This window comes from Barbatula barbatula (assembly GCF_947034865.1).
Source record: "Barbatula barbatula genome assembly, chromosome: 2".
Lineage (NCBI taxonomy): Eukaryota > Metazoa > Chordata > Actinopteri > Cypriniformes > Nemacheilidae > Barbatula > Barbatula barbatula.
This window is the reverse complement of record NC_136767.1, coordinates 28,708,320-28,735,663: the sequence shown is the minus strand read 5'-3', so window position 1 is coordinate 28,735,663 and position 27,344 is coordinate 28,708,320. Positions and strand designations below refer to the sequence as shown.

At 37.9% G+C, this 27,344-nt stretch overlaps 1 protein-coding gene across 3 annotated transcripts in view; it reads left to right on the top strand.

Annotated features, from left to right (window-relative positions):
• LOC306908597 (ras-specific guanine nucleotide-releasing factor RalGPS1) overlaps positions 1-27,344 on the top strand; it is a 78,002-nt gene that overhangs the window by 3,826 nt on the left and 46,832 nt on the right. For 2 of the 3 annotated variants that reach the window (XM_079481629.1, XM_079481627.1), the window contains exons 2-7: positions 7,613-7,752; positions 8,533-8,637; positions 9,980-10,030; positions 15,719-15,802; positions 20,973-21,062; positions 22,132-22,224. In XM_079481629.1, the coding sequence (XP_079337755.1) occupies positions 7,696-7,752; positions 8,533-8,637; positions 9,980-10,030; positions 15,719-15,802; positions 20,973-21,062; positions 22,132-22,224 (480 nt within the window). In that variant the 5' untranslated portion in view covers positions 7,613-7,695. Of the gene's footprint in view, positions 1-7,612; positions 7,753-8,532; positions 8,638-9,697; positions 9,886-9,979; positions 10,031-15,718; positions 15,803-20,972; positions 21,063-22,131; positions 22,225-27,344 lie in introns of those variants that run through there. The other variant, XM_079481628.1, reaches the window with a different exon arrangement.

Genomic DNA, 27,344 nt, shown 5'->3' with positions numbered 1-27,344 from the left:
ATATGTACATTTTGGCCGATAACAATAACCGATAATTCATTAACATTGGAAGTCAATAACCGATATATTGGCCGATATACAGTATCTAAATATACAATTCCATAAGACTGAAACAAAAGGCAAAAAGTGGTTTAAAACATTGACTGCAGAAAACAAGGTAACCATTAGCTCACTGTTTTACACCGTTAATCATGTACATTTACACTAGTTAAAGATTATTTTCTGGTTTATTTTTTATTCAATAAACAAATTATATATGTTCTTCCAGAGCAACCCAGAATGTTCTTTATAGTCACATGTCTAAGAGGTCTCAAGACAGAAAGCATGTCTGATTCAAACAATATACTTTTTTCTCAGTATTTTACGCATTCATAAATACAGTACCTACATCAACAATGTTTTGCTAATAATAAGTGATTGATCACGACAGAACGACAGCGCTGTAATGTGTTATAACTGTGAGATGCATGCAGCTGAAGAAGTTTAACCACGGGGAAATGACTTATGATTTATCGGCTATAATATATCGATCATTTATTGTGCATCCCTAAAATAATGTCATGCAGGTTTGAAATCACAAGAGGATCAGTTAATGATGACGGAAGGTTTATTTTGGGGCAACTATCACTTTGAAGTAATTTGATGAAACTTACTAAAAATCTTCAATTCAGACTGCCCTACATTTTTATAGTTGAAATAGCTTATTTTTTGACAGTGTAAAAATGACCTTGCATGCTAAAATATATTTCATATTATAAATCGGTATACAAATTGAAATCACCTGGTAGATTTACATTTATTCATTTAGCAGATGCTCTAATCCAAAGTGGCTAACAAATGAAAGAACTGGATGTTGTAGTGTAGCTGGCAGTTTTACAGTGCTTTTATTCTGGCGTCGTGTCCATGTCGATCTAATTCTGGGAGCTGCCCATTTGAGATCTCATCTCATAAGAATTTGCTCCTGCGCACATGACCTTCGTCCTTCATGTCATCAACATGACACTGGTGTCTTTCACTGTTGAATGTTTGGCCTTTGGCATAATGTCCACTGCTGAAGTGTCCAACAGAAGATCATTAAAAAGATAATTGCTTCTTATTTCATTTTTACTGCCCCTCTCTCTCTCTTTCTTTTGGATGTATACAGTGGTATTCTTGAAATACCATGTTAATGCTGTTATCTATCAAAAGATCATGGTGCGGTGAAGTTTAGAAGTACAATCATTGTATAAAACTGGTTTTGTAGGGATGCATATGGTTTGAATATTTTCATTGGACCCTGTGTGGGTTTATTTTGCACGCATGATTATTTTTCTAAGTTTGATATCCAGGACGGAGTGTGTAAGGAGTACGGCAGGACGTCCCTGCTTCGGTCCACCCGTATGCCTTCAGGGATTGGTTTCCCGGGGCAACACTCAAAGGCCATTCAGAACCTCACAACAGCAGCCAGCCACCCCGCATTCCAAGTGCTTTGCTGTTGCCATGACGATGCTCCCTTGGTGCAGAGGATTGTGCGAGTGATGAGGAACGAAGAGCGTGTTGCCAAGTACGATTCCTCGAATAGAAAAAAATCTAACTTTAAGCACCGGCTACCATCACAATCCAAACTTTTGTAAAAATGTCCATTGAGTGTCCTCGCTTTTCCCCAACATTTTAACTTTGTCATACCACGATAGATCTGCCTTAACTTTCTTGAAATAAATATGACCGAACTAAATTCTTCCGAAAGTTTATTTTTGTGATCAAATCACAAACATCAGGCCAAGAAATAATCATTTCTTATTTTCAGTTTCCTTTCCTCTATTTTGTTTGCACAACCGTGTGTGTGAGAGAGCGAGATCCGTACGCTCGTCCATGTGGTTCTTACAGATTTCATTTGCATTGTCCACCTCTTCTCCTCCGCCTTCTTTTTTTTCCACCTCCTCCCTCTTGCACCTGCTTCCACCTCCTATCCTTCAACACTCCTTTGACTGTAGTCTAAATTAATAAGTATTTACAAGCTAGGTTGGAATGGAGTTTGTATATTTATATATATTAAGTTGAGGGCGAGGAAGGTTTGATGAATATCAACAGTCATCCAATCCTTCTGATGTGCGCTGTTCTTTATTGGTCTTACTCTACAGTTGCTAAGCAACATGGCAACTTATTAAAAAACAGAATTAAATGTGTTTGTGTATCAGTGCCCAGTTGCATGATGGCTTCCTTAAGGGGATAAAGGAAGGGACATCTTTGGAAGCATTGCTTAACCGTCAACATTACCCAATCATTTATACTAGGCATTCCACGATAGTTTCTGTCAAAACACGAGAAAGCAGAGAAACGGTTGCTATAGTTATGCTATAGAACGCTTACCATTGACTTTCATCTTTAACCTTATACATAGGATTTTCTAAGCAGGGGTTCATATCTTTAGATCAAGGCAAGCAGCTGTGACTCATCAAATCTTTGATTTGGAACGGTCTGGTTTATAATATACTTTTTCTGTAGCACTCATAAACACACACAGACATGCATTTGCAGTGCATGCAGTAAGTTTGTGCTGGTGTCGACATGCTGTATCGCTGACCTGCATCTCCATCTGTGTCATATTTCAGTTTCATTTTGATGCGTTCAGGAAACAGATGTCTTGAGAATTAACTTTTTTTGTGCACTGTCAGACACTGGTGCACAAAACAGCTAGTGATGCATCGATATGTAAATTTTGGCAGATAACCGATGATTCTTTAACATTTGCCAATAACCGATATATTGGCCGATATACAGTATCTAGATATTAATATAACATTTCCTAAGACTGAAACAGAAGGCAAAAAGTGGACGACTGCTTTTATATGGAAACATTCACTGCAGAAAACAAGGCAACCATTAGTTTTGTACAAAGTCTAGTTAACACTAGTTAAAGATTATTAAACCTGCAAACTTTTCTTATATATTTTTATTCAACAAACAAACCATAAATGTTCTTCCCATGCAACCCAGAAAAATGTTGTTAATACCCACAAGTCTAACAGGTCTCAAGACAGAAACGCATTGATACAGCAGTCTGTTTCAAACAATGTGCTTTTGTTCCTGTAGTTTACACATTCATAAATATCTACATACTGTACATACATCAACAATGTTTTGTTTGAATGATCACGACAGAAAGACTGCACAGTATTTTAACTGTGAGCAGCGTACAACTGAAGAAGTTTAACCGGGGGAAATTATTTTTGATTTATCGGCTATAATATATCCGATAACATTGAAAATAACCATTTATCGGCCGATGACACGTGAGGTGTATCCTTCGCCGCTAGAGATAACCCCCAATTCTTTGCGTCGGCCATCGTCTGTTATTTGAATAAGCAGCTGCACATTCAATCAAATATGTGGTGATAAATGTTAACAGTTTACAGTTTGTTTCACGTCTTTTTTATCTAAGCAGATATGTAGATTAGGTTTACTAGCATTTAGGGATTTTTAAACGTTTTAAAATGGTAACACAAAGATTACTGCCATTGTTTAGGGTAGAAAGTAGCCAACTTTTTACCTCTTAAAATCATGTAGAAATCATTTAAATTCATTCGACAGGTGTGCAAGTGCAACATGTTGTCAGCAATGTGGTTCAGCGGGATTCCATCACACTCCTGACAATAATACGTTATTTTATTTTGTCCTGCTTCCGCACGCATCATTCACAAATCTAAAGTAACGTTAAGATGCTGTAGAGATCCGTCTGCATATCCGGGCTAACACCGACCTCCACTTTAAATAGTTTTATTTTATTGTAGTTGTTGTTTCTCGTGTGCAATAGATGAACAGCTTTTAGATACTATAGAGACTTTTTTACTTGAGTCCCACCATTCTCGGGTCTTACTGCCTTCACCCATCAAATCATGTTGCTAAATATTTCCTAGCTCTTATTTGATTTATAAATGACTAGTCGATACGAATTTTATCACATAATAGTCGACCTAAAAAATTGAAGTTTGTTCAACCCCTACTGCTAACCCAGTAAATGGAAATCTGAAGATGTATGCATAAATTGCATAGAGTGAGATTATAGAGCATCTGTTTCTGGTGTGGAGAGAGAGATCAGAGCTCCTGGAGAGAGTTTAATGCTTCTGTGGACCGACCCGTGTAATTACAGCACCACACAGCTGCTGGTATAAGTGAAACATAGAGATAGAGCCAGATGAGGGGTTATTAAAGAGAGAAGAAAGGGAATGACTAATAAGCAATGGAGGAAACCTGTTTCAGATTCTTTTAAATTTCCGACTTGTCTCTTCGTTGAAGGAACTGTGCCGCCCGCTAGAGACACGAAGGAACTCCTCAAACGCACCAAACTTTCTTTGATCCGACACATCTCTCAACCATCTTTCCTTCTGAATCCACATCGGCATCACTATGTTGGTGTTTAGGTTAAATAGAGTCCTGTGTGTATGTGGTCATGTATAGCTTTGGCTTTTGTTTCGCAGTCTTTGAAAAGATGGTGCCAACTGTGTGTGGGCAGTTGTGGGAACTTGGTTTCCTTCATGGTTTATTAATATCTTCGTCAGAAACTCGTCAAAGATTATCTTTCACAGATGACCCAAAAATGTATAAAGTAATAAATAAAGTATTATGATATGTCCATTTGCCAATGGTATTGCCTTAACACTCCAACAAGCATTTAGAGCTCTTTGTTGGAAAAATAAATCAAGGCTCCCTCTTGTGTAAGTAAACGCAGAGCCAAACTAATGTGCATCTCCTTGGAAACATACAATAGCTTTCACACTTGCTCTGAGCGCAGATGGTGTCTCAAACAGATGATGTCACAGGCTTCTGTGCTATCTGTCTGTTTTCTATAAAGATGTGGATAATTTGATCATTAAATTGATATATTAACACTGACTGGGATTACAATCATACAGTTAATTAACTGTAATTAAACATTCGGAGTGACGTGGATGAAAGGGTTCAGGCTGCATTTTTTTGTTGCGACGGGCATGGAGAAACTCTGTAAAAGGGTGCTATAAATGTAAGGATCTCAAATTTGGAGTGTTCAGTGTTGCGATGTTTTGGCCCATGTCCTACATTTTGTCTCAGCCTATTCAGCCTAATGTAAATGTCTGAGACTTTAAACCCTTAAAGGCTCATATACATAGGATAACTATACATCCTATAACTATAAAGAAAAGTCTCATACCATTATTGTCTGTTGATGTTGATGCTTTATACTTATTATTATGATACACTATACGATTTTGATACAATTTAAAACGAAATCGCTTTTATTTTTTCGCAATTATCTCAGTTTGTACTTTTTGGGTTGCTAATGTAAATATAAGTTGTATTAAAATAGGAAAGAATCATTTTCACTTGTGGTCTCAACATTAAGACGTTGTTATCAAATATAACAGAATGGTTTCTGAATCGTTCCTAGCTTCGTGATCAAAGATGAAAATGAAAGTAGGCTATATGGAATTATTTTGAGCGGTACTTCCTGATGGTTCGCCTTTAGATATCAGACTCACTGTTGCTTGTACACCTGCCAGAATAACTGGGTGAAGCACTGAAAGAAAAGCAGATTCATGACATTGTGGTTTGCTATGAAGTGCTGTCACCTATTGATTAAAAACGTGTTTTACAATGTCTTTTTGTAATGTCTTTTACAAGCATCATGCATTTACATTTAGTCATTTAGCAGACGCCTTTATCCAAAGAGACGGGGAGCAATAAGCGATATGTCATACAAGAGCAATAGTACATTACGTGCTAATACCTCGTCATGTGGAATTGACAAAACATAAATTAGCTGTTCAGCAAAGGCTTTTTATTTGTGTGTTTTCTTAGTATCCGAGAAATATTTACAAACGTATTATGTTGGAATGACTAAACCAAAATACATTTTTCCACATTTTTATCCAAAGTGATTTGAAAGCACATTAAACTGACCGCGTGTTCTGTATGCATTGGACCCAGAGCCTTTATACTGACAACACTGAAGAATCCGTAACCGTTGTATATTCTGTAGTTTCAGGTTGAGTTTTTGGGTTTGTGCATCAGACGTAAATAAGGAGAGCTGTGATATTTCGTATAATTTGGGTCTGTAAGCACATGTAATGACTCTAAAGCTCTTTCTTTTGTGTGTGTTGCAGAACTGTGGATGGGCAGTGTCGGATTTAGTTTTTGTAGCAGAAACTCTAATAGTTCAACCACTAGAGGTCATGCGAGCTCTTCTGCGTTTAAGAGACTGTACCTTGAGTCTTCTTATACAGTGTGTTCAATGTTTCATTTATACTACACTTTTGTTCCATTGTTTCCACATTTTCTCACATCAAGAGAAAATTTGCTGTCGGAGCCCATAGCCTTGCGGTAACTCAACCCGAGTTCGAATCCCGGCTCGAGGTCCTTTCCCGATCCCACCCCCTCTCTCTTGCCCACTTCACTTCCTGTCCTCTCTACACAACAGCGGTCCAAATAAAGGCAAAAAACACCCCAAAATAAATCTCCCAAAAAAAAAGAGACAATTTGCTGACGTAAGCCGTTGTGATATTTCATACAATATATAAATATAACATAATTAAGTAATAATATATATATTGTGGCATTAATGTATTTGTAAGTTGCTTTGGATAGAACTGCAATAAGACAATTTAGCACTGAGTATCCAAAGGGGTTCAATCCCATGACGTTTCTGTGCTAACACGAAGACCTACCAATCGATCTTCAGGAAAATAGTCACATTCTAAATCATACTGCTCATACAAATGTTCTTAAAGGGCACTTAAAATGACTTGTGTTATATGAATTGTGTGTGATCAGGTGTAGCGGTTGAAAGTGGTCTGTGATTACATAACCATGAAGATTTCTGAATGGCCCATTTTTGGATGAAGTTGGAAGGGTTTGACATTTAGTGCATGATCATTTTTAATTGGAAATCTTAGAAATGTTTACTTAACAACAGTCTTGAAATACTAACTGAGATCTAAACGTTTTATTGGTTGCTCATCACAAAGAAGTCTTTTAAGAGTCACATGTCTTTTATTATGTTTTCTTAATTCTAAGACCAGGACGGGGTCATACCATTTAATCGTGGATTTGTTTCAGATGTAAAGAGAAGAGGACTATAAGAGCACGGAGTGGTTTATTCACTCTTTCCACCGTAAAAGTCAGATTCTTTCCGATCTGTACGCTTTTTTCCTGACCCGTTGCCGGTTTATCGGTCAGTCAGGTATGCCGTGGCTTCCGCTGGCCATCTGGGAAAGAGAGCAAGACATTTCTCCGTGGAAATTTCGGAGCTATGATAAACCTACTGTATATGTATATACCTAAATTTGTCTGTGATCTTAAAGTCTGTACTTGAAAGCTAGAAAAATCTGAAGGTGTCTGGGATACACAACAGCAACACTGTTTTAAAGGGTAACAGGACAGGGATGAGACAAAAATGGTGGCTCTTTAATCTGTAATTATTTTGTAATCTGTAATCTCTTTATTTTATTGAAGTGTGCAACCCTGTAGGATGCATCTTCTGAAGTTTGTGGTGAAAATGCTATATTACATTTTAAGATAATGAATCTGTTTATGCATTTATATTTTATGGACACTATATTTCCTACTTATATCTCTCTCTCTCTCTCTCTCTCTCCAGTTATGGATGAAATGTCACATATGGGGTCTGGCTAGGGCTCTCTGTTGCCCTGGCATCTGCACCCCACTGGCTCAGCTTCCAGCATGTACCGTAGAAACGGGCTATCGGATGGCACCAGCATTAGCTCCGCCTCCTCAGAGGTAACTGTTCATCTCATCCTAATTGATAAATTGTTGCTTTTAGTAAAAGTAGTTATATTTTACAGCGATTAATGAAGAAAGCCTATCTTTAATGACCCCGAAATGACCAGAAACATAATCTGAAATGAGATTCAATGGATACTTAGCCCAAAGTTCTATAATTTACTCGCACTCGAGTTGTTCCTAATCTGTATTAATGTCTTTGTTCTGATATTTGGAAGAATGCTTAAAACTACACAGATCTTGTTTTGTTTCTTTAGAAAAGAAATAATTAAAGGGTTTTGCTGCCCCCTACTGTTCACAGCACCTCCTCTGCAGGCTGGTTAGTTTCTGGCTTTGCAGTGGACCATTGCATTGCTCTAATGAGCGTGTTACTGTGATTGACAGGCGGTAGGGATGAGGTAATGCCTCTGAGACCTCCAAACCCTTTGGGCTGTCTTCTTGTTCCCCTCTCAATCCACGTTTAGTTCTGGTTATTTACTGGCAGACAGACTTCATTAAGTCTGTTTCTTAATACTGTGCTATTAGAAGGCAAAACCTAATGTTTTAAATAGTGTGATTACCATATTTATGTACCATGGTATTTGCAAGGTACACTGTGGTAAGGTACAATAGTACTCTTGTAAAGATAAGTTCACCTATACTTTCAAGAGCTATCACAACATCCTATGACAATACTATGCTAAAAGAACCGTACCATGCAAAGTATACGAAATTTTTCATCGTATATTTTGTGTTTCCTGGTTGTCATCCTCATATTGTTCCCTGTTTCATGTTCAGGACAGTAAGAGCTTAGCGTCTGTGGACGGGCTGAGCGCTGACTACGCCAAGAGCTACGACGCCGTCGTGTTTGATGTGCTAAAAGTGACGCCAGAGGAGTTTGCGGTGAGTAAAACTGTCTGCGTTAAAATGATTTGTGGAGAACTGTCGTTCTACGTGGTTTGTTGCGTCCTGTAATGATACAGCTCTATTCGCTTCATTATAGCTTCTGTTCAGCAGAGACCGTTCAGTTAGGAAACTATAAATCCATATAGCACACCGATAGCACTGTGTACATGGAGAAAATCAATTCTTGATTGATATACAGGTAAAATATCACATTCAGGACTTACCCGCCATGAGCTTGGAGGTTGTTTAGTGAAGATGTATGCTCCTGAAAGTCAAATTCACCATGTAACCGAAGGAAGGATGGATCTTGCATGTCACAAAAACATTTCTTACATTGAAATATGACAGTTCTCTCATCGTTTACTTTACTTTATTCAATTTTCTTATTTCTTATGTTACCAACACGTGTACATCCTACATAAAAAAAATTGACTTAAGTGAGGTTAATAAATGTTTTCGCAACCAATTCTTATTTAAATCTTATTTTGCGAGATTGAAATCAACAAACTAGGGCCGCACGATTATGACAAATATCATAATTGTTGATTATTCACCTCGACTTTGCAATTGCGATTTATTTCTGTCGATTAATAGATTTGACTTTGAAGATTTAAAATGTTTTATAACTTGCTATGACGCAACTGCGTGCCATATTCTTTCTATAAACATCTAGAACTAAAGAATATAATGTAAGCAACAAGTAATGATTGGGGTTATTTTGTCAATTATCAATCTAAAATGAATAGCTAAAGGACACGTCTTCGTATTAATTCTCTTGCGCAAACACACTGCTGTACAGAAATGGCACAAATGGACAGCTGTTATTGAGGCTTTTGGCGATTACGTTATCGTTTCACCCATAATTGTAATCCTGATTAATTTTTCGATTCATTGTACAGTCCTATATAAAGTGAATAGGAACCATGTAAACACTAAATCAAATATGGCTGCACATTGGTAACTTAAAATCTCACTGGTCCTTGCATCTTGTGACTAGGTTTCTTACTTTTTTCCCCAAAAAGAAATGTATTTGTTTGTGTTCAACTGAAAAAAGTACAAAGCTTTTTAGGTCTAGTACAATAACATACAGTGAGATTCACGTGGCTCTACTGTAGAAACCCTATACATGTGATTTGAGTTTATTAGCACAGGTTCATGCGTATGAGAATCCTGAAGGACCCTCATGAACCGAGACGTCAGACGTCCTTCACTATCGCGAATTATATGACGGATGGTTTTCATTCAGTATGTCCATTCCCATAAATCAATCCCATAACTCTGCGCTGGAAAATGCTGTGATGACACTACGCTCATTTTCTTTCTTTCCTTTCTTCCTCAGAGCCAAATTACCCTGATGGACGCCCCTGTGTTTAAGGCCATACAGCCCGAGGTAAGACTGGGATTTTGAGTTCTTAACTTCCCATCATTAGATTGTGCTTTGTGTTTAATGGCCAGTTAAGGGTCAGGTGTTGTTGTCCTGCATGCTGATTGGTCAATAAAGTGTTCCGGCTGTGTAAAACTACACAATATTATTGTTTTTAATACATCATACTTGTATGTATACAAACCTAACAATAAAAACATGCTGGCTGTATTATGCATACAGTCACAGACATGCAGCAATGATCAGTTTTCACACTTTTTTGTGTGGCCTCCATTAAACATGAAATCACGATGCAGACCGTGTAAACCGCTTTTTTTTCTTTGTGTTAACTTTACGAGTCGGATTGCATCACTTTCACTGCATGTCTGCTGTTAGAAATGTGTTTGACGTTGTGTAAAGCTGGAGGTGTAAAGCAGTTTTCAGCCTCTGTGTTCTCACATTGTTTACTCTGACGTTATTATTCAACTGCTGTTTTCTGAGTGGTTTAAAATAATGGTTTAAAATATGACAGTCTTTCATTAGCCCTGTTTATGCGATGTTTGGAGAAGAGAATAACATTTCGGCATCAATCGATATCTTCGGCCGGATGAGGGGCAGAATCAGTGGGAAAGTATGGTGCTGGCTCACGGCGAGACCACCTGTGACCTACTTTCATTAGCTTGCTTAATATTCACCCCCCCATCGATGCCGACTTCCAGTCGAGTTTGTTTTAACACGCTAATCTTTCATGTTTTTTTGTGGTACGGCATGTGGCTTATTGAGGGGAGGTTTGTTTCTTTTTGCATGGTGGGTAATAAAATTATGTAGATGGAGGGCACCAAGCCATATCTAAAAACCACAATTTGACCGACTTAGCAACCATTTGCAATGCCGTAACAACAGCGTAGCAACATGTTAGAACCATGTTCTGAAACCTTTAGTTACCGCATGCCAGTGCTTTGGCAACCACCCACAACAACCCGCACCCCTCATGTTTCCTTCATAACGTCTAGTTTTTCATTTGATATATTGTCGTGTTGCGTCTAGAGTACATTTGGAAATACAGAATGACCACAAATCCCGAACACACGTAAAGATGTGTTACAGGAGAGGCATTCACATGCTTGATTGTTTTGTCATTCAGTTACATCTAGTGATGTGAGACTAATAAACCCAGGAGTTGGTCCCTATGAAATATGTCCCCCCAAATTAGTTTTCAGTTTTTTAAAGATGCAATAGTAATATTTTATCTCAAATTAAAAATACTTAAGTTAATGAGTAAATGCAACAATATACTGGAGTAAGAAACCTAGATACGACAGTGGTTTTAAACCATTAAAGGTGTCCTGCACTGGCCCATTTCTATTATTTTATACTGTTGTCTGAGGTCTACTTAAGAAGTTTGCTTGGTTTTTACTTTTGAAAACATCAAAATCAATAAGTAATAGGCTATTTTCTACCCCGGTTTTGAGGCCAGCTTGACAAACGCTCTGTTTTATTGGCGGCCGCATTGAAGACTTGGAAGTAAACGGCCACTGCTGTGATTGGACAGCAGTTTGCGTAGTAAACTTAGTTGGAGCCGTCTGTGAATTTGGTTCGACACGTCATGTTCGGTTATACATTATCAGGACTTATCCAGTGAACTCTAACAAAGCAATAGTATCGCATAGTACAAATATGTTCATTTCAGTAACAAGGGCATTATCAGTTCTGACACAGATGTTCTTGAATACGACTACTTCTTCTTACATATCAAAAGCTTTGGTTATAATTGATGTCTTAATTCATCTGCCCTTTAAAAATATGGTGTAATGCACAACTATGTTAATATAAACCAGCATATCTCCAGCGCATTGTTTTTCTTTTCTTTTACTAGTACGTTTAGGGTGTGTTCACATATGGCATGTTTGGTTCAATAGCGCTCCTATTGGTCTGTATGTGCGGTTTATTCGTGTAAGTGTGAACGCTGCTACGCGAATCCTGGTTCGCACCATACAAACAGTTTGAACGCTTTCCAACGAACTAAGCTGCAGTTACATTAAAATTTTCGCAACACGGACCAAAGGCATCTAACCGAACCAAAGCCATAAAGTGATAACAAGATACAACTGGAAAATCAAGGGATTTGGTTATATAAAAGGAGTTTTTATAAAGGAGGAATTTGTGGTGCCGTTTTGACTGCTTTAAACACTTCATGAGGTCTTTGTGAGTAACCGGCTTGCTTAAAATACCTTCATATGCGCAGGCGTACACCGAGCATGTATAAGCACACAGCTGTGTTTTGGATGTCCGGTAAGTTCCTTAACAAAATTTAAATTGTAAAAGCTGTCCAATCACGTTGTGATTTTATAAGTAAGCAGTTGCCAGTCTGAAGGGAACCAGGAGTAAATCATATTTTTTCTTTTTTGGACGAGACCAAAATAACCAGGCGAACCGAGCTACATATATGAACGCTAAGCCTTTATGAGATCGAAAGAAAAGCACTGAAAGTGACCCCAGTGTTAAACTATCTTTCATCAGTATTGCACTCTTTCATTTAGGTTGATAATTATTATTGATTGTGTAAATTGCAGTGTATGTTTGAGCACACGACACGTTATCCTACACTGTTTGGAATGTGGCTTGGGATGTTGTCTACTTTTGAGGTATTCGATCTTCTACATGTTTAATAATGTGAATCTGTGTGAATATAGCGTATAGTGAAGTTGTAAACCAGGACGTGAGACTCGACTGTAATTGTGATTGAACCGTCGTATGGGGCGGGAGTGTTTCGGATTGTTTCTCTGCTAAGCTACATCTGGACACCAGTGAAAAAAGATAAAAACATAAGCTCATTACCACAAAGCTGTGTTTATATTTGAACATAAATACATTAAGTCATTTCTCTTTTTAAACAGCAGAGAATTATGTAGGGGAGAATTGCTTAAGATTGAGTCTGTCATCAGGTCACGGCTTAATGAATTTCATTAGACTTGCTCCGTGTATGATTTCAGTTTATGAAAATGTAGGAAAAAGAAAACGAGTTGACCTAAATATCACATAGTGACTGAGCAATAATATTTACACATTTATGCATTTACATTTAGTCATTTAGCAGACGCTTTTATCCAAAGCCACTTACAAAGAGTTCAGCGGGCAATAAGCGATATGTCATACAAGAGCAATGGTACGATAGGTGCTAATACAAAGTTACTAGTTTCAATGTGCATTTGACATATGCAGAGTGCATTACAGGTTTTTTTTATCACTACTTGTGTTTATTTTGGTTTAAACCCATATCCTTTCCAATGCAATTTGAGCCAGTAACATTTATAAAGCATTTTTACTTAAAGAATATGTGTCTTTCTGTTTTTCACATATATTATTTTTGATCATGTCATGGTGAAGACAGTCTGCAGATTTCAGCTTGAGTATCAGCAACATAAGACGTCCTCCACGGGTCTTTTCTCATCTGCTCTCATACATCTGTTAAACACGCTCATCTCAAAGAGCCTGAATAGACCTCAGGGGTCCCTAGTGAGCATCTCATCATCTCCGTGTCCTGTTGATTGAGGCCAAGCTAGAAAAAGAAATGAAAGATTTTGCGTTTGTGATGTTTTGTTGTGAATGGAAACCACACTCCAAAATAGTCCTCCATTAGCTTGTCTATTTTTCCGAATCTTCTCTTGACTGAATCGGCACGTTTTTGTGGGCTTTTTTTTTACTGTAATTGCAGTTTATTAAGCTGTTAAGACGAAAATAGGATAATATAACACAACACTGGAAAAATTAAGTAGTTTTGGCACAAGAAGCCTTTAACAGGGCATTTGTGTACCTGTGTTGAAAATCTGCAAATTCACACATTTTATGATAATAATGACATTTCTGAAATGACAATATCGGGTTCATATATATACAAATTATTCCTTAAAATATCAAACAAATAAGTAATTAAAACGTTTGTTTTGTAAAGTTTAAGGCACAATCTAAGCGTTTAAACATAAATTTAGTCTTCACATTTAACTGCGACGCTTTTTGTGTCTTTTGTAAATCGTCGAAGTCTCCCAAGCATTAGACCCATCAGACATGTTTTCACGTGTTATTTTAAAGCCCATTGAAATGGTTAAATCACTTTATCATCACATCAGTCTCCGTCATGGGGACTGTCATTGATGTTACAGTTAAAGTGTTATATTTTTTTAACACAGACCTCCAGCTGGTCGCTTGTATTCTCTCATAATTCTCGTTCTGACACTTTTTATGTCGTCCCTCTGAGCCGCCTGACCTCCGGCCCCGCTGAAAGCTGATTTCCTGCCAATGCGAAGGAAGAGAGGGTAACCACTTTCAGCTGCGTCTGTCCGCCTTTACCTTCTGGTTTACTCCTGTTAAGTCTTTGTAATCTGCCCTTGCGTGCCTTGACTTATTATGAACACGAGTTTGTATTCCGTGATAATTATCGTACATAACAGGAAGTTGACGTAACGTCTGACCATCTCGCAACCTCTGAACATCGACACCTCTGGTGAATGCGAGCAGATTTATTTACCTTAGTAAATTTACCGGTTGTTACTGAAATTACAGTCAGTAATTGCAACAAATGTTGACCTGCCCCTGACAAACTGCCTGCGTCTCAATCAGCTGTTCAGTAGTAAGGGCACTGACCAGGCAGTCAGACATTTTAAGGGCCGTCTCATTCTTTCCAGTGCACTGAAACGTTCGTTCCCTAAGCATTCCCACAATGCACCACAAACAACCAGGAAGCACATATGCTCCCGTTGTTCCATTACTGGAAATCAAAGGAAAAACGTATTTTATGGCAGTCAACACAATCTACATAACAGGTAAAGGGCATGACTTTGTCTTGATCTGAATTCGGTGACCCCACATACGTTTAAATGACACTTAAATGTTTAAATGTCTTTGCTTTAGATTAAAAAGCATCAATTTAAGTGGCATTCAAATCATATATGCACAAGCATTTCATAAAAATAAGCACTAGTTTTGAAATGATTGAACAATAGATGCTATGTTTAAAGTCCCAGCGAAAGAAAATCACAATGCTCATTTTTTTCATGAAATATCGCAGCGTTTATTGTAAAAAGTGTGTCAATGTGGGTCATACCCTTTTTAAAAATCGTAATCTTTTAGTTCAAATATGAAAAAGCACTTCCTTTAATGACTGTCCATCTTAGATGAAAAACTGTATGTTAGACGGTTTGGGAGGAGCTTCCGTTAACTCCGCCCCTTAAACTGCCAGTCTGCTGCCAGTTCCATTTCAAAATGCAACGGCGGGTTTTAATCATCCAATCAAATAAAAAATCTGTTTTCAGTTTATTGTAAATTAACCGTTTAATCCCAAAAAACTCTCTGGAAATGTCTAGGCTTGATTCCACCTCAGCTTTATCTCAAAGTATTGTTTCATTTTGGAACTAAATTCCGGGCGTCTGAGTGTCGTCTTGTGTGCAGTAAATATTGAGAGAGAAGTCCATGGTGATATAGGGAGCAGGAGACGAAAGATTGTTCGGGGGCCCTTCGGACTACCCACAGTGCTGTGCGTCAACTTTAGTGCCAGGCATTCTGGGAATGAGAGTTTAAACTGACCTTGACCTGTTTAATGTAGACTGTTTTTCTCTTAATTTAGACTACACCAGGACATTTTTACGGAATTACGATAAACAAAATCACGGTATGTTATCTTTTTCAGATCCTCACAAATATGTGTTTGTTGTTTTATAGGAGCTTACTAGCTGTGGCTGGAACAAAAAGGAGAAACATATATTAGCTCCCAATATTGTCGCCTTCACACGGAGGTTCAACCAGGTAAGGACAGTCGTCTCTCTTGTGTTTCTGTATCTCCGTCTGTTTTGTCTGCCTGTCTGACAATCTGTCTGTCTCATTTGTCTGTATTTCTCGTTTCGTCATCTTGTTAATGTTGCAATACACATACTGTACTCTGAATAAAAAGTATCAGTATCGATATTTTGTCTTATTAAAATACAATTTACAATGTATATCTAAAATTGTTTGGTTCGTTAGATTCGTTGGTTTATTCTTTACATTGTTAGAAATAATATGTTAATTGGGTTAAAAAAAACGCGTTTTAATAATTTGGATTATCATACAAATGTGTATTCTTGTAAGATTTTACAAATGCTCTGTCTTGCATTTCTGAAGTCTTGAGTAAAATGAATTTTTTTAGTCGGACTCTTTGCATCTGTAACAGTCGATTCATTCACATGTCCCAGTTTTAAGTTATAATCACTATAAAAGCCCAGACATTCGATAATCCATGTTAAATTGCTTAATAATTTTCGGCCAAGAGTATCTGGAAACACAGTGAAAGCACTTTTATTTTTTAGAAGAACTGCACTCACACAATTTTCTCTCTTGGCCTCCGATATCTCTTGCTTTATGACATCATTAAGGCAAACATGATGAACTGGCACCTGAGCCTTTGGAAAGACCAGCCACGTTTGGCCACCCAAGAGCGCTTGTTGCTTTAAACAATGTCTTTGTCGATCCATGTACACGTACTGTGAAGTGGGCAGTTAGGAGGAACCGAGTCCTCGATCTTTTCACAACCATGAAGATTTGTTGAAAACATCTGTTGAAATCATCGTGAAATAGTAGAATAATGTTGGAGGCGTTAGTGATGCTTTCAAAGCCAAGAATATATTGTGTAAACAAACATCTGACCGTCAGAATTAAAGCCATGACCCAGACCGATTGTGCCGGGGATAATATCTCATATCACGAGTTTATTTACAAAGATTTTAAAGAGTAAAAATAATGTTTTTGACTTTGTTCATAGGATTTGAGGTTTAATAGGTTAACATTATTAGGTTACATTGGTGTGGATGCTCATAAAGTTAACGTTATCATTCATCATTTCCTGCTGTTTGAAGATTAATTAAAGCAAAATAAAAGCAAAACACCCAGAACATCCTAGCTTTGTGGCAGAGACTTTCGCGAGGGCACTATTTCTTGTGTTGTGTTTTCATATATTTATTTGTGAAGCAAACAATGTCTCTATTGATTTGTGAAAGGTGAGCGAAAGCCGCTACAGGAAAACATTGCGGTCTTTCGGCATGGCAACCGAGCAGAAACCGTAGACCTAAACGAAATATATCTCGTTGCCAGGTGATTATTTGGAAACGGGAGCTTTAAGGGGAAGTAGATGAGATCACCCTCTTTCTGGAAGGGGGTCGCAGGCCTGCGCTTTGGTGAAATCCACTTCACTACCACTTAGAAATAGGAGCCGTCATCCCAGAGCCAAGCAGTTTTAAGTGCTTGCACCGGGTTGCTATAGGAACACGAGATCTCATAAAATGGATATTAAAGGATTTGATAATGATCAATTGGCTATGACATCATTAGATTGTTAAGTCATTTTTTACATTTTAACTTTGAAATAAATCACACTACGTCAGCTCTGTTTAAAGCAAATAAAGTAAATACGTTAGAGTTTTATTAAAGGAGTCACCGTACAGCAGCTTAATGCTTTGTGTTAGCAACGCAAAGGTCATGGGTTTGAATGTCCAGGAAACACAAAATCAAATGTATACTGTAGATCGGTTTCCCAAACGCATACATGTAATGATTGATGTTTGCAGGTAAATGGCTTTAAATGGTGCTCTGAAAGTGGTTTCTTTAGGCATTCATACAAAATGTTTCTGTGTCATTGCAAACCTATGACTTCATTTCTTTTGTGGAAATAAGGGAGAAGTCAGGCTAAACGTTCAAGCAGCTTTTTCTACGCAGTGCGTTTCAAAAGACCAAAGCATGGCAATATGGAAGAGTCTTATGGGTTCGGAGGACGTAAGAGTACTGCCTTCCTTTTCAGACACATCTTACGACTCGAGTAGTGCTTATTAACTGCTATGACACGACAGACGTATCTGAACAAAGATGAAAAGCAAAAGAGGTATTGTTTGGAGACGTTGGCTGAACTTCAAGGGGTTTCTGAAGCATCATCCTCCTCAGCATCTCTTATGTCATATTCCAGGTCATTTATTGGTTAAGAATTTAATGTCTTTTTTAAATTGCTCACACATGCCCACATTTATTGCAGCGAAAAAAAGTCAAAGGTTCCTGCAAATGAGGACACTTATTTTTGGCAAACCCCTGTCCCCATTTGCATTTTTATTGTAAACAAGTTATCAACAACACAAGTAAAGCGCTGGTTAAATCGAGCTTCTCGACAGCAGTGCAGTTTCTATGAAGCCGTCAGAATCTCATGTACTCATCCCAGGTTGGGTTCTCGTTCATTTTTATAGTTACTCTTTATCTTCATGTATTTTGAAGGGTGAACGTAATGGGCCAGTTCACTGTGCCCCGAGTTCCCCATCAGACTCTGTCGCGTCCTCCGGGCCGATGGAAACACAGTCTATATTTAAGGTTCAGTCTATATTTTCTTCATTTACAGATATGTTTACTGGCCCTTGGGGAGCTCTGGGTGCATATTTGCAGGTAGTGAATAAGTCGTGTTTATTTAGCCTTTTTTCTGAGTTAAACCACCAAGGACTAGAACTCGATTACTTCATTTAATACGTTGTATTTTTGATTTTAATGAAGATATAAACAGACACGTACTTGATAGGGCAGTAAATCAGTATTTGTCGATTATAAGTGGCTTTTGCAAAGGCAGAATACACTTGCGTTATTTTCTGCATACATTGTAATTTTGTATATTAGTAAGAATTGTATATGTTATACATTTTTACACTTTACATTTACATGCGACACAATCAGAGAAACTTGTGTTTATTTAATGTGAGCCAACATAATAATATACTGGCGGTCAGACAACGTTCAACATTTCTCAAAGTTTGGTCAATGTTTACCATAATGTTCATAAACAAAAGCAGTTGTTTAAGTGTTCCCCAATCACTTTGTGGACGTAATTGTTTTTGTTTGCAATACGCAACTAAAGTTTATTTATGTTAAAAGATTTGGGCTGTCTAAGTGAGTTTTAAAAATGGAGGACAGACTGCGGTTGACGTCAGCTGAATAGGAAAGATTATGCATATGGTATCGCCTGTTATTATAGCAATTGTATTTTTGTGGGTTTTAGAAATCCGTGTTATAAATACTTGGCATAATTATATACTGAATGTTTATATATGTTTTAAACATTATAACATATTTTATTAAGATAATAATATCATTGTATTAGTGTTGTTTTCGAGAGACATTGGTTTTACTGATCTCAAATCACTGGATAATCAAAGCAACTTTTGAGGAAATATGTGGGGTTTGGTGTCTGATTCTCTTGGTCTTGTATTTCCTGAGGGAGAAATTTCGAATCGTTCGCTACGGTCACCATCTGTCAAACCTCATCAATCTGTATTTTTTTGGCATCCACCCGGGTCTGTGTCCCAGCCAGTTGAAGTCCGTGTGCCTGACGTTGTGTGTTTGCCATTCAGTTATAATCAGACCTCAGCCGATCATTTTTCATCCATTACATAATTCCTCCTCTCAGTCTTCTTCGAGCTAGAGTTATTTCCGGTGTTTTTGTCCTTCTGAAATGGGTTTTCCATGCTGTACGCTTTAAGTCCAGTTTCTCTTTAGTGGAAAGTCTTGAGTTTGAATTACGAGTTTCTTGTGACCTGACCTCTGCCTGTCCCTGTCTCCACTTATTATTAAATCTGCATCTCGTGTTGAGCATTTTCTCTGACATGCACCTTCAGTGAAGGAAATGAATTGAAATAGTTTTATTTATGATGAAGGTCACTTACATTTCTCAGCGATATAGTGAAGCTTTGTAAAAGTCAACATTACATCCACTTTATTGTCACTACGCCAAGTACATAAACATGATGTTTACATATGATAAATATGATGGTTTAGTGACATCAGAAAAATGTCTTTACATTTACATATATTTATTTGTATTCGCAATTTCACATTTTCCAGATGTTTTGAAACAAAGGGACTTCTACTTATCGAGCTGCATGAAATAATCAATACCAGGGCTCCAGACTGCGACCAGTTTTTGAGACGGTGCAAGTGTTTTTGACATGCACTCAGGCATGGGCGACTTGCCAATTTAGATTTTTATACATCTCACGTGAAAAGACGAGTAGATCACAAGCCCAACAGTGTAGGCCTATGTGAGTGAGAAGGGAAGAGTCCGGAGCTGTGAGCAGTACGCGGCCGGGTGACTGATGTTTCTCGCTGTCGTCGCGTCGGTCACAGCTCAGATCATCATTGACAAGTTTGCAGACACAACGTTAGCGCATTACTGCGATTCACTGTTTGCTGTGACAGATTCTTTGAGCCCGAGTTAAGAGTCGAGAATACGCCATTTATCTGAATCATTTCCAATCCGTTCACAACAAGAATGATCGTCTTGTAGAGTTTATTTGAAGTTAACTTTACATGGAACAAGATGAAAAGTGTCCTTATTATACACAACAAAATCGTCATAAGAACGTATTAAGACGAGCCCTTTCGTTTTGCTTCAACACTATAAACAATAACACATACTTTTTCATACAAAGTGCTTCAAATTTATTAATTTAGTCTGAGTGTATTCAGAGTTCAAACAGTGTCTTTACTCCGAACTTAAAGCTTCTCTGTAAGCTCCGCCTCTTTTTAAATGATGAGCAGAACCAAACCACTGTCACTTGCAGGTAAATGCATAGACGGGTAGTATTTAAAAACTATTTTAACACATTTACACACATTTAGACAATTTTACAAACTGTTCCAGGGAATTCTGCAGATTTTCACAAAACCTAAGCACAGTGTTAAACAATAAAGTCTGCAGATGCTGTATGTGTCTGGTATTGAGTGATGTCATATCCCTCTGAAATGATAATAAAACTGCACATTGTCATTTCTGTGAGTTGAGTCTATTTATTATCAAAGTATTTGTAAGTAATACAGCTATTTATGTGTACTGTATATGACAATTCCAGAAATGTTTACTAAAAAGGTAAAAAGTGTCCTTTTAGTTTATTTATTTATTTATGTATTGTTTCTTTAGGTCAGCTTCTGGTTAGTGCGAGAGATCCTCACCGCTCAGACGCTGAAGATTCGTGCAGAGATCCTGAGCCACTTCGTGAAAATCGCAAAGGTATGTTTGTTAACAGCTAATTTGGAAAATGAACGCTTACCCATGCGAGTTAAATACATTGTCATTCTCTAACCTCGGAGAATGGGATATATGTTAAATGTTGAGGTCATGAGGTTTCTAAATAGAGCTAAATGTCAATCTTGTGTTGGCGAGTTACCAAAACGTTTGTGATGAACTTATATTGCTCCTGCTGTATCACACAGGAATGATGCATAATGGTTGTGATGGTCGATGTGTATATCTGCTCACTCCATTAGGTTGGAATATATAGAGGAAAGATTATGCGATCCGCTTTGAAACGTGGTGCTGTTAAAATTCCTTGGCACATAAAATGCGGTCGACGAAAACGCTTTTATATAACATTGTTTTACACGCATGCAACAATTATCCTCGATTTTTCCTCAAGCTTCCATGGCTGTATGAGCTTTTTGAAGTCCAAGCGAGCGCCAAAATTGACACAACACAGAACGGGTTTAGCAACAAATACTCCTTTTTCTCGATTTGATTAATGGAATGAGATTATTAAATTCACATCACTATGGTTTGAAAAGCTTTCGTCTCGCTGTAGAAACATTACACCAGGGCTTGGTTTTTAGATGCTTTTAGTTACTGTATGAAGCTCTAGGACCGATTCTCGTGCATCTGAACTCTCTGTGCAAAACTCAGCAAAGAGAAAGGGAGTGCTCGATGCGCAAAGCAGTTTATTCAAGATCTCTTTCTGCCTGTATTGTGGGAGTAATGATGAAAGCAGATCTGTATCTTACTGATGGTTTGAACGCTTGACTGTCAGGGAGGAGGAGAGAGTTGAAAGTGTGACATCGTCTAACCTAACTAACAGACAGTTCTGTTTATCACACGTATGTTTTGTTTTGATACATGTGGATTTTACACTTTCCAATAAATAAAACCCCCTTTTGTGATGTGTGAACTTTTGATTACATTACAATTTTATAGCAAAACATGATAAAACACCAGCAGTCTCTTTCTTACTTGAAACGCCCGTTTTGAGGTTCTGGGTTTTAATAGCAGTTAACCATGAAGTACTTTTTTGTTTTGTTTCTTTCTGTAGAAACTTTTGGAGCTGAATAACCTCCATTCGCTGGTGTCTGTGGTTTCGGCACTGCAGAGCGCTCCCATCTTCAGACTGAGCAAGACCTGGGCGGTACAACCACCTCACACACACACACACACACACACACACGCACACACACACACACACACACACATACAAACTCTTAATAATTCTTAAAATAAATTTGAATCGTTTTTAGTTCATGTTTATGTTTATCTCTGTGGATAAAACACCTGACACAAACTCAGCAAAGTACAGTCGAGTGAACCTGTTTTTTCAGCATCACTACACACAGTACGGTCTACATCTGTAGTATAAAAGTGTGTAGCTCATAGTTTCCCTGCTCACTTTGAGGTGAGCTTCTAATGCGTCTGCCAATAAAAATGTAAAATGAAACTTTAAACACCAAATACTGTATTTTGATACCTAGATTTGGAGTTAAAGTTCACCCAAAAATAAACTTTGTGTGATTTAAATTTTTTTACCCACCCACATGACGTTAAACATGTTTAGAGGCCTTCAGCGTCTTGGGAGCACAAATTAAGGTGATGTCACATATTTAGGTGACATCCGAGAGATTTCCAGGCCTCCTCATAGACATCGTGGTGTCAGTTTTTGCCAAGGTCCAGAAAAGTACTTAAGACATTGTTAAATTGGTCCATCCGCTCATAATGGTTCAGTTGAATTTTTTTGAAGCGACGAAAACGCTAAATGTGCAAAAAACAAACCAAAATTCCGACTTTAATCGATATATTCTCATCTGTCTGTGTATGGTGCGCTTTCACAAGAGCACTTCTTCCGCAGTGTGAGTCAGAGCGTCACCGTTCGGGCGCACAAACCTAATACGCATGCGTCAAAGTGCTCTCGTCCAAGAAGTGCTCTCGTGAATGCGCACCATACACAGACAGATGAGAATATATAGATTAAAGTCGGAATTTTGGTTTGTTTTACGCACAAAGCATTCTCGTCGCTTCAAAAAAATTCAACTGAGCCACCATGAGCGGATGGACCAATTTAACAATGTCTTTTACGTCTTTTCTGGACCTTGGCATAAACTGACATCATATTTCTGCGTTGCATATTTTGGGCCTGTGAATTGGACATTCATAATACATGACTGTTACACTCTTAAAAATTCAAGTGCCGTCGGACCCGATAGCCTTGCGGTTAAGTGCTCCGACATATGGCACTGTTGCGCTCCTGGCGACCCGAGTTCGAGTCCCGGCTCGAGGTCCTTTCCTGATCCCACCCCCTCTGTCTCGCCCACTTCACTTCCTGTCCTCTCTACAAAAAGCTGTCCAAATAAAGGCAAAATGTCCCTAAATAAATCTTTAAATTAAAAAAATACAGGTACCTCATGATGCCATCTGTATGGGTCCGTAAAGAACCTTTAAAGGTGGATTCACACGGTATGCGGCAGTCATGATTTTTCTAGTTCATTTTCAATGGGAAACATGCGGTAAACGGCAAAACGCAGGCGGAGGCGATGCACAAGATTTCTTTTTAATAAAGTAGAAAAAGAATATACAGACGGAAATTGTTCGTTCTTTGCATCACTGTAAAGATATATTCAAATGTAATTTTATTTGATTTCTACTTATTTTCTTTAATTTGGTTTTAAACCAAACCAAATAAAACGACTGATGTTGCAAGCCGAATTGGAACCTGTATATCTCTTATGTCCAGACCATTGTGTCATGGCTCTTACGTTTAGTGCGTTTGGTCTGAACTGGCAGCAGACAGAAGCTTTAAAGTCTTTCAGATTAAGAACAAAATGTCAATTCTTCTGACTCCTCACATCTGTGACCAGATTACAATCTAACTATCAACAGCTGTATGAAATAATGTTACACAGGAATAATATCAGATGAGTAATATTCCATGCTGTTCCTTCCTATTAATTATTAGCAACTTGACCCAGGCTAGAAATGTATTTTTCCACTTCATGTCTGTCTTCCCAAACCTATTGATGAATAGACGGTTCACTTTTAATACAATATCACAACATCATGACGTTTTGGACCAGAGCTATTGGCAGTGTCTACATGGTTTAATGCAATATTAACTTTCCTAAGATCAGGGGACACACACATGTGGAAGTTAAATAACTTGACAGAAAACCATTGCAGATTCTTTTTATTTATTGTTATCCACTTTAGCACCCATTGGAGCGAGTGAGTTATCTTAGTGCGTTAAAGACGGTTTACTATTTTTTCATCAATCATTTTGGGCTCCAGGCTTCGTTTCTTCTTACCTCTGCTTTGGTTGTGGATAATGCCGACATCAGATCTGCAGACAGTTTTGGAGACATGACCATTAGAGGAACAGCAGGTACATTTTGTGCTTTATAAATCGCTCATCAGTCAATGGGGTGGGGTCCGTGGAGCCGGAGGTTTGGCAAAGTTAAGGTGATGTGGATGAGACTTGCAAGTACAAATGCATCCATTTCTTAAAACTGGACAACACAGAATGGTTATTTATTAAGTGTTTATAAGCTCAAGGCTACTGACCATGGCGATGATGGGTTTTATATGAAATCAGAATATATTTGATGTGTTGCGGAACAGCGTTTTGGATCAATAAGAAGAAATAGCATGTCCTGTTACTGGTGGCAGACCTTGGTTAATCACTCGTCACTTTGTCATATCTCACCTGGTTTGGACACAGTTTAATACGCGTGAAGTACATCTTGTGGTGTTTGGAGGAAAGCAATGTTGTTGAGTGTTTGGTCTCACATTTTCATCAGACAATGACGTTGAACATGATGAAGAAAACAGGAAAGTATTCCATCGCTGATGAACTGTTGTCCATCTGTAGGTATGTTCTGTATATAACTTGGCTTTACTGGGGTAAATGATACTTTAATGGGCAGTCCAGGTCTAATGACCTGTTCTTGAGAGACCAGAAGCGCTTGTTTTATCGCTTGGTCTACTCTTTTCATGCACCTGCTTTCTCATAGATGATGTTGGGATGATGCCAGGTCCAGCACACATTTTCCTTCTCCGTCATGCCGTTGTGGTTGAGCAGGGTTTTGCCTTACAGGTTTTTTACGGCATATGCTGGATGAAGACTTCAGTTTCTTAGGTAGGATTACGTTGTAGTTTTTAGAAAACGTCTGCAGCTGGCACAGAATGATGTGATCTGAATCGCAGCTTGTAAAGTTTTTGATGTAAAGCTCTTTTTGGCAGCCAAATGGGCTTTGCCTTACAGACAATCACGGAAGACCGTTTTCTCAAACCATGTTTTGCAAGAATTGCCAAAACTATCTTTATTGAAGAAAAGCTGTTAGCTGCTGTGTTGACAAGGAAAGTCCGAAAATTAAATGCAGTGATATCCGTCTTTCTTTCAAGAAGGTCTCAAGATTGTTTTTCTTGTGCCGAGATCTATAAATAAAAGGTACAAAATCTCCAACATCATTCAAACAAGACCAAAATCTCTAGTGTGAACGCATGATGAAACTGCATTCAGATCCGTATCCGTATCGGGTGCTAAATACCTGTTGTTCCAATGTCTCTTTTATAAAAGCAAACATGGCTCTTAAGTTTGAGCAAACATTACATCATCTATCATTGTTATGGCTTTGCTTTGGGATGAACTTAAGTCTTTATTGTAATTAAAGTAATGTCGTCTTGCATCTGAAAGCACTTAATCTGACATTATCAATGCTAGATTGCTTTTTAGAAGTCATCTGTGCTTTGTTGCATTGAGATGTTGCCGTCAGATAATTTATGTGACAGCTTTTCCATTGAGCGTGTTGTTGGTCTGTCTGCTTTTATGTGTGATTATGGATTTAACATCTTTTCCACCAGAGTCATTCTTTTCCAGTTAAATTTTATTGTTGAAGATGGGAACAGCGTTTGTGATGCATGTAATGGCATGAAAAAAGTTTACTAGACCATTTAAAAGAACACACGCAAATTCATTCTCCATATCATTGTCTTTTTACACAACCAAACCCAAATTCTAATATTTACAGTAGTATACACTATATACAGTAGCTCTTAACTGGTTTGTCTTAAGTCCAGATTTTGGACCACCAAGTGGTAACCCAGCACATGATGGTGTATTGTATATAATGACTAGATTTATATTACAGTATTTTTATTTAGCATTATTTTGTGTGTGTGGACGAGTGTGTATATAGGGACTCATGATTGCATGTGGATGTGTGTGAGTCCGCATACAGGTGTGTATTGTATGTGTTTCTTTGTGTGTGTCGTGCATGCGTTTGTTTTCTAAGTAGGTCTTGGATCACTACCTCTTGCATTGCAATCATCCCATGTTCACACAAGAAGCATACTGCAAGATGTTTTTTCCACAGCACACACACACAATCTCTATCATAGTTTCCATCCTGGTGGAATCTATTCCTCAAACATGTCATGTCACAGTATCCATCTAAACATGTGATCCTGTGCCAACAACAACACCAAGATGCTGTCTGGCCCTGTTTTTTCCCATTTAATGACTTCTGGTATGTGGGTATGTATATAGACATCTCAGTGTCTATAGAGGTACAGATGGATTTCTCATGAGTCTCTGTAGTTTTGTTCTTGATGTTGGTTTCTGGATCCCTGATCAGATTCTAGTGTATGGCGCTATAAAACCTTTTCTGTAGTCATAAATGAATGTGTCCGTGAGACGTAATGTTCGAGTGAATGTCAACGCTGCATGCGCAGAAGGAAATTTCCATCACCACAGAGCTTTAGCTTTCTAAGTACAGGTAATTGATATTTCCCAGTTTAAGATTAAGATTTAGCTCAAAGAGCTGAGTGTTAAGGCCGTCCTTTGTTTGGGGTATTTATCACTTTGTCATTTAAAATTGTGACTCTTAACTGTTATGTACGCGTATATACAGCTGCCGAAAAAATGAAGAAACCATTTCAAAATTATTTTAAGAATTTTTTTGTATTTACTATTTCTAGGTATGTGTACTGTATAGGTAAAATAGAAATTGTCTCTCAAAATAAAATTTCAAATAGATATTTGCAGACAATGAAAACTGGAGAAACGGGTGAAAATAACAGAAACGATAGTCTGTGAACAAGTTCATCTTTACTTTTGTGCATGTATTTAGGAAAAGTTTAAAATCTAAAACTTTTCTCTGATTAGCTTGATTTGATCACCGTTTTCATAAGTCTTGTCATTCTGTCAGTCTTTCACATTGCTGCTGGATGACTTTGTCAACACGCACTGAACTGGAATGACCA